The 8,134-nt window shown below is 52.1% G+C and overlaps 1 protein-coding gene across 1 annotated transcript; it reads left to right on the top strand.

Moving 5' to 3' along the window:
- The first annotated feature begins 621 nt into the window (after window positions 1-621).
- SIX1 (SIX homeobox 1) lies at window positions 622-5,516 on the top strand. The gene is made up of 2 exons (XM_004055260.5): window positions 622-1,586; window positions 3,638-5,516. The coding sequence occupies exons 1-2, from the start codon at window positions 1,027-1,029 to the stop codon at window positions 3,930-3,932; spliced, it is 855 nt and encodes a 284-aa protein (XP_004055308.1). The 5' UTR covers window positions 622-1,026; the 3' UTR covers window positions 3,933-5,516.
- Window positions 5,517-8,134: the final 2,618 nt, after the last annotated feature.

Genomic DNA, 8,134 nt, shown 5'->3' with positions numbered 1-8,134 from the left:
CAAATCATGGAGGTCTTTTGTGAACGAGGGAAACGCTGTCCGACTGGGAGTACTTGTGCCCTTTGGAGGGTGGTGTGCAGCAGTGGGGGGAGGACAGTGGGAGTTGGGGGGAGGGAGGAGGAAATAGGGTTGGACTCCTCGAGCTGAAGCCAACCCGAAGAGAAGCCACTCTTCCAGAGGCTGCATGCGCGGACCCTGGTCTGCTCTTGAATTATTTATCGCGTTCCATTAGCTATTCATCAATCCATTATTTATTCATTCCAACATTAAAGTAATTAAATATGAGCTCGCCGGGAGAGGGCAAGTCTGCAAGGGATGAGGACAAGAGTACGGAGGGAGAGGGGGAGGAATTAAGGTTTGGAGTCATTGATTTGTGCGGAGTCGTGCGCGACTCCCCTTAGGTGATACCGGCGACGGGTCCCGCGTTGCAGGGTCCTGACGCGCTCACCCACTCCCTACCTCCCCACACCTCCGCAGCGCAGCTCCCTCAGACCCCAACTGGCTTCCCACCTTTCCTCTTCCTTCTCCTCCCACCACTCCCTACCCGCGCAGCCCCGGCAACACCCCCAACCCCCAGCTCCGCAGCCTCGCCCTCCCCGCGCTGGGCGGTGCGGCCTCTCTGCCCAGCCGGGCGGCGCGCTGGCTGGCCAGCCCCGGATAGGCGCCGCCGGCAGCCAATCAGCGTGCCGGGGACGCTGCGCGCTTTAAGGTCGCTGCGGGGAGAACAGAAACCAAGTTCCCCGGCAACTAGCAGCATCCACCGGGCGGGAGGTCGGAGGCAGCAAGGCCTTAAAGGCTACTGAGTGCAGTGCGCCGGCCGTTCCGTGTCCAGAACGTCCCCTACTCCTCCGCCTTCTCTTCCTTGGCCGCCCACCGCCAAGTTCCGACTCCGGTTTTCGCCTTTGCAAAGCCTAAGGAGGAGGTTAGGAACAGCCGCGCCCCCCTCCCTGCGGCCGCCGCCCCCTGCCTCTCGGCTCTGCTCCCTGCCGCGTGCGCCTGGGCCGTGCGCCCCGGCAGGCCCCAGCCATGTCGATGCTGCCGTCGTTTGGCTTTACGCAGGAGCAAGTGGCGTGCGTGTGCGAGGTTCTGCAGCAAGGCGGAAACCTGGAGCGCCTGGGCAGGTTCCTGTGGTCACTGCCCGCCTGCGACCACCTGCACAAGAACGAGAGCGTACTCAAGGCCAAGGCGGTGGTCGCCTTCCACCGCGGCAACTTCCGTGAGCTCTACAAGATCCTGGAGAGCCACCAGTTCTCGCCTCACAACCACCCCAAACTGCAGCAACTGTGGCTGAAGGCGCATTACGTGGAGGCCGAGAAGCTGCGCGGCCGACCCTTGGGCGCCGTGGGCAAATATCGGGTGCGCCGAAAATTTCCACTGCCGCGCACCATCTGGGACGGCGAGGAGACCAGCTACTGCTTCAAGGAGAAGTCGAGGGGTGTCCTGCGGGAGTGGTACGCGCACAATCCCTACCCATCGCCGCGTGAGAAGCGGGAGCTGGCCGAGGCCACCGGCCTCACCACCACCCAGGTCAGCAACTGGTTTAAGAACCGGAGGCAAAGAGACCGGGCCGCGGAGGCCAAGGAAAGGTACGCGGCGTGCTTCCCGCGACTCGGGCGACCCCAGGAAGCCGTCCTTTCTCCTCCGCCCCCTCCCGCCCCCGCAGGCACCAGCCACCAAGTCCTCCCCGCCGGCCGGAGCCCGTCCACGGGGCGGCGCGCAGGCCCTCCGCGGCGCTGCAGCGAAAGTTCATGAACTCTGAGGTTCCTTGCTAAGGATGGGGCCTCATTTGCTTTGAGCACCCGCGCGTGGGTTTCTCTGGGATGTGAGTGTCGGGAAATATTGGCGCTAGGTTTGGTCTTCATGCCTCCCTGGCTGGCCGCGGCTATGAGTGGTGGGTGGAGAGTGAGTTTCTAAATCAACGGGCAGTGAAATGTTGATTGGTGTCGCAAGGAAAGGGGTTTGGTGGGAGCTGAGGTTCGCGAACCTCTCTCCTCTTGCTCCCCAGAGGGGTGAAGCTGGCCTGAGACATTGGCTCTGCCCCCACTCCCGCCCGGTTCTCCACAGCTCTCGCTTGATAGTCTTTTGGTTTAGAGGTAGCCTGCTTCATTTGTCACTAGCTGGACAAAGGGAGGAGTCTTTTAAAGATACAACAAAAAGAGAGCTTTGGGGAGAGTTGGCGCTGCATCTACTCCCCGGCGCCCCAAATTAAGAAAGGGTTGATCCTCGCCGTGCTCGCTCGCGCGTGGCCCGGCACTGCAGCCCGTCGGTCTGGCTGACCGCGCCGCATGACCAGACGAGGAAAGGGTCTCCAGTCGCAGCCCTCTCTCGCACTGGAGCTCACAAGGCAATATTTTAAAAATTGGTCTCTACCTTCCCCCACCTCGGGGCAACACCTTCGGCCACCTGGGCAGGCTCCTTCTGTTCTCTATAGAGTTTCGGACAGAGATTCAGAAGGACGGTGGGGAGGTGGCTGTGGCGGGGAGAGCTCTCCGCGAAGCCAAAGAGTTTGGGGGAAAACCTGAGCGCAGGGGCCGGTTAGGTTTTCCTTTGTTCGCTTCCAAGACTAGGGGCCGAAGATCTTGCTTCCTTTCTTGTCTTGGTGGAAAACCAGAGCCAGGATAAATTCTGCTGAAATGGGCTTGTCGGGAGACAGAGACTGTGAGGATAAGGAGAAAGAAAGGAGACAGACAGGCGCTAGGAGTCGGGAGGACTGACGAGCACTCGGAAGGCGGAAGCGGCGAGGGAAGCGAAATCCTGAAGTTAACCGGTACCGAGTGCCGGGACTGACGTCCCAGCGCGCGGCGCCCGCTGGCAGCCTGTGCGGGGCGGCGAAGTTTCCTCTGCCCAGAAAGGATGGGTTGGGGTGGGTGTTGGTAGGAAGTTTGAGAGGGGGACACGAAGGGCTGAAGAGTTAGCAGGTAACACAGGAACAGGGATTGTATGGTTGCAGTTAGCCTTTAGTTGCAAAACGGCCGTCCTATAAGCCAGGCCCGAGGGCCGACTCCAGATGAAATCAGAGACTGGCTGCGCTCCCTGTGTTTACTCAGGTCACTGGGCCGCGCTGGGCACCACTTCCCATGACCTGTTCTGTGTCTGCAAAACCACCAACTCTGGGCTGGGGCAGGAAAACGGGATGTTTGTCTCCTCATATGCGAACAAGGCAATGGACTTGATTCACCCCAAACATTTGTGCATTGGACTCTGTCCTCTATCATTTCTTTATCACCAATATCTATTTATTGAACGATTTTCAGTTACATTTAAATATGTTGCTAGTTTATATGTATTTAAATGTAACTGCTTGAACAAAATTTAAAACATATATTTTGTATGTTTTATCTATCACTGCTATCACTGCTAATCTATCACTTTCTGAAATCTGGAAGAGAAAAGGACCTGGCTCCTAACCGGAGGCTCTGTCCGTAGCTCTCCATTTCTCCAGGTTCCTCTGACTCCTCACCTCCCCCATTACCCTTGGGGATGGGTGGAAGGGTAGAGCTCCTCCATTTGGGTTGGTGACAGATTGCACAATGGCCCTTTCCTCCTTCCAGCTCCCCTCCCTCCATCTCACACTTTTTTTTTAACCTACTTTTTTTTTTTTTTTTTTAACCATATGGTGTTGTCCTCTATTTCTTAGGGAGAACACCGAAAACAATAACTCCTCCTCCAACAAGCAGAACCAACTCTCTCCTCTGGAAGGGGGCAAGCCGCTCATGTCCAGCTCAGAAGAGGAATTCTCACCTCCCCAAAGTCCAGACCAGAACTCGGTCCTTCTGCTGCAGGGCAATATGGGCCACGCCAGGAGCTCAAACTATTCTCTCCCGGGCTTAACAGCCTCGCAGCCCAGTCACGGCCTGCAGACCCACCAGCATCAGCTCCAAGACTCTCTGCTCGGCCCCCTCACCTCCAGTCTGGTGGACTTGGGGTCCTAAGTGGGGAGGGACTGGGGCCTCGAAGGGATTCCTGGAGCAGCAACCACTGCAGCGACTAGGGACACTTGTAAATAGAAATCAGGAACATTTTTGCAGCTTGTTTCTGGAGTTCTTTGCGCATAAAGGAATGGTGGACTTTCACAAATATCTTTTTAAAAATCAAAACCAACAGCGATCTCAAGCTTAATCTCCCTCTTCTCTCCAACTCTTTCCACTTTTGCATTTTCCTTCCCAATGCAGAAATCAGGGGGGAGAAAAAAAAACCCAAACAAACAAAAGCACCCAGGCACCCAGTCTGAGTTCTGGGCAACTGATACGCCTGTTTCAGCAGCCTTTCTTTTTTTTTCAATGAATGGGAATTGCAAATCAACTGGATTTTCATTATTTCCTTTTAATTTATATATGGAGAAATGTGAAGAGGGAAAGGAAATGGAAAGAGAAAGAGAAAGGGAGATAAAAATAGTGAAAATAAGAGCCTCCAGGCTCAGAAGAACTGATTACATTCTTAAGGTGAACAGGAAAAATACAATCTATAACTTTCTTTGATGAGGAAAAATTAAGTTTACATTTTTCATATTTAGTGTTAAACAATTTAATGTAGATTAAAATAAAAGACCAGTATTAGGAGGAAAAAACAAGTGCCTAAATGTCTTAATGCTCTCTATGTGAGACAGAAATAGACGTGACCATTAGTAATGCAACTATTTTTGTCAAATTTAGTGGGATTTTTTGGTTGTTGTTTGTTTTCTTGGGGTTTTTTTTTAAATGACAAACTCTAAAGATGTACCAATGTGAAAAAACACTTTCCTGAATGCCATTACTCATGCCCTCAAAGCTTTCATATCTGTAGCCTACTCCTGTAAAGGGTTTCTCCTGTTTCTAGTTTCTAGTTTGCAAAGGTATGCCAACGAATCTGGCAACCTGGTATTTGTTACTAAAACAGCATGTGTTTTCAGGTTTCTTTTCTATTGTACCTAAAGCAGTCTAAATTAAAACTTAGTAGAACACCAGGAGTATGATTCTGTTTCTGAAAGGTGAGTGGTGTATTGCTGTCATTGGGCCCTATTTTTTTTTTTAAATATATTTTTCTTTCTTACTTAATGGTGGCTGTGAATTGCAGGGTACTTTGAAGGCCGTCATCTGAACCAAGAGTAATAACTAGATTAATTATATGACAGAAAGAGTGAATTTAGCCTTGGGGTATTTATTAACTTCTATTATTTAGATATGCAATTTTGTTTACCACTATCTCTTCACAGCATTCATATGTTAACTAAGCTCTTTTGTGTTAACAAGTTTATGACAAGACTGTGAAAGTAAAAATAATTTATCTGCTTGAAGACAAAAAAGGGAAGGAGAACAAGGATAGAAACATTGTGAATTAATTTGTACAAATAGAAAGCAGACCAGCAGGACAGGAGCTCTTTTGCAGTGCTGCCGGATGGTGTCTAGAAAAATCCCAGTAATCATGTAGGCTCCATATTATTTTTGCCTGGGGCAAAATGATGTATCTTCTGTATTTAGCTTTTAAAATTAGTGAAACAAATGGCATTATTTATTAAAATTCTACTCAGGATAACAGGATTGGCTTGCTTGTGCTTTGTAAAATATTGTTCCCCAGGGAGAATCTATTTATTTTCTGACATGACAGTTTCATAATTTTGATTTTTTCCCATCTATAAGTGTCACCATTAATATATTATTTCTTTCTTACTCTTTCCTATTTCTGTTCTGGTCTAGAAAACTGAGGTGTGCTTGGGGAAATCAAGGCCTTCTTATTTTTTAAAACTGTCAAGTAGCTTTGAGTTCCAGGGAGAAATGGTCACTGTACTTAACTGTACACACTTTTACTTATAAAGTCGTTTTTCCCCTCAGTGATGGACAGATGTGCACACAGCCACTCAGAGACCATCATTTGGTTTGGGAGCTCAGGGTCCCAATCTCCCTTGTTAGTGTTTTGGATCATTAAGTCGGTGTTTATTTAAGTCACTAGGGTGTTTATTCTCCCTGTCTTGGGCCACGGAGAAATGCCACCCTCTGCAGGAGGGGCTCTCATAGGGAATCTCCTCACATTCTTCACATTCACTCCCCAAAACAAACACCCTGCACAAAGATAGCTTTCAATGACCCTGACAGGCTTCAAAGGACGCTGCGGAAATCTCTCTGGAAAATAGGAAGGGCCAATTACTTTAATTTCTTACATGCCGTCTCTTCCTACTCCGGTGACTACCCCCCACTCTCCCAGCTCCGCTTGGGATAATTTTAGGCTCGTGGAAGTTGTGTCTCGCAGGGCGTCCCGGCCCACTTCCTGCTCCCTTAGTTGGTGAATCTTGGAAATGTCTGCAGATCCGGCGAGGAGCAAGAGGGCTGGTCCTGTAAAAGCCACCGTGATTACTGCTTGTAAACTTGTTAAAAGGACAATTTTCTGTCACAGTCATAAACTCTTTGTAAAACCCCTGGCACTAAATCCAGAGCGCGCATATTCCAGATGTGTTTAATAAGAAATTGCACAATGTGCCTCCTTCCGCCATCCTTGGCTCAGTCTGGGTAAAAGGGGCGAGCAGGAGGAGGCGAGAAAGCTGGATATTGCTTTGAGTTTTTTTGGCAATCATTTCAGAGAGATCATTAGGGGAAACTAACCATATTTTTTTCTTCCCTCGAGGAAATCTTCGAGAACCAGCTGTTAAGGGACCTCCAGTTTACCTTCTGGGCGTCGCAGTTTAACTGAATCTAAAGCCACTTTTCGTTTCTCCTCTACAGATGTCATAACGGTAGCCAAAAGTAATGAACAACGGCTTATAAATAGTTTGTAGGACGAAACCATACAGCATTGTGCCAAGTGAAATGAAAAAAAAAAACACTCGGGTGATGTTTATTTTTTAACGTTTTAAACCTAAACACGCGATTGTTCGAGTCCCCACTGTCTGCTCGCCTTGACCTCTTGGCTGAAAACGAAGCTTCCTAAATTCTCAGAGGCCAAGGGGTTTGGCTCCCGGTTCCCGAATTTTTGGCTTAGTGGGTAGGGGCTCAAGAGCCCAGCGAGCTACAGGGACGGAGAAGGGCACCGCTGGGGCCGGGCACCACCGTTCTTGAACCTGTTCTCTGGGCTAGGACAGCGTGGCTGGGGCCGGACCCCGGGCCGGAGTGGAAGCTTCCAGGAAGAGGCAGTGGCGTTGGCACTTATGGATGAGCTCTGAGTTTGCTGAGCAGCGACCCTTATTAGCGGCTCTCCCTTGTCCGCTGAGGGCCAATGGGACACCTGGCACAGAACTCGCGCGGAGCGGGCCTTCCTCTGCTCTGTGGCAGTGGCACTGCTGCTGCTGCTGCACCGAAGGCGGCGGCGGCTGAGGCTGGAGGGGGCTTCATTTCCTACTGCCTCCCCACCGCCTGCAAGTCTTTGGCAAAGTCCGAAGGCAGGACTCCAGGTTGTGGATCCAATAGAGGCTTGTATCCCGCGCTTCTCTAGCGGCAGAAGAACTGAAGATCTTTTCCTGTCATCCGCGCACTCCGGAGGCTGTTCTTGCCATTGGGCCCTGGAGAGGCGCGGGAAGCTCGGGCGCCGCTGTCCTCTGCTCCGCGCGGGGCAGAGCCTCCTCTCCACCGGTTCAGAGAGAATCGCGCGCATCTCAAGACCCGGATCATAGCGCAGCTCCAGGAGCAGGGGGCCTAGTGGTCCGGCCCGCGGAGTGCCTGAGAGGAGAGGCTGCCAGTATGGATTCGAAGGCCAGACAAGGGAGGAGGCCTCGGCCTGAGCTTCGTGGTACAACTCAGCTGTCGTCGCCTTGGGTACCCCGAAGCCAACTCCCAGGCCCAAGTCTCAGTCGCCCTCTTCGGAGTCTGAGAGCTAAGCTCCAGGCGAAGCACGTGAGCGGCGCTGGACACTCGGCTCCCGGGCTGGTCCCCTCCCTGTGGCGGCAGGATAAAGCCGCCCTGGCAGCGCTTGCGCCTCCTGCCCGACCGCAGGTGTGAGCGCTCCCTGGCTCCCAGGCCCCGCGCTTCCCGCACAGGGCAGATGGCGCAGGCCTTGGATCCTGGTTCGGAGGCGGCCTAGGCCCTGCTGCCGATTCTCCAGTGCCCTTCTTGCTTCAGACACCTCCTGTCTCCTTCTTCGCTTCCTGGGGTCTTGGCTTTGGTTTTCGGACCCAAACTCTTCACCCGCGCACTCTGAGGAGGGGTGCCAGGTAGAGAGGGCGTCACTTTCT

This window comes from Gorilla gorilla, chromosome 15, assembly GCF_029281585.2.
Source record: "Gorilla gorilla gorilla isolate KB3781 chromosome 15, NHGRI_mGorGor1-v2.1_pri, whole genome shotgun sequence".
Lineage (NCBI taxonomy): Eukaryota > Metazoa > Chordata > Mammalia > Primates > Hominidae > Gorilla > Gorilla gorilla.
Note: the sequence above shows the minus strand (reverse complement) of the source record. Positions and strands in the feature narration are given on the sequence as shown.

What these genes read in the sequence shown, in the direction of transcription:
- SIX1 (XM_004055260.5), top strand. Translation starts at nt 1,027, where the DNA reads ATGTCGATGCTGCCGTCGTTTGGCTTTACGCAGGAGCAAGTGGCGTGC. An exon ending in GCCGCGGAGGCCAAGGAAAG is followed by an intron (nt 1,587 to 3,637) that starts GTACGCGGCGTG and finishes TCTATTTCTTAG; the next exon opens with GGAGAACACCGAAAACAATA.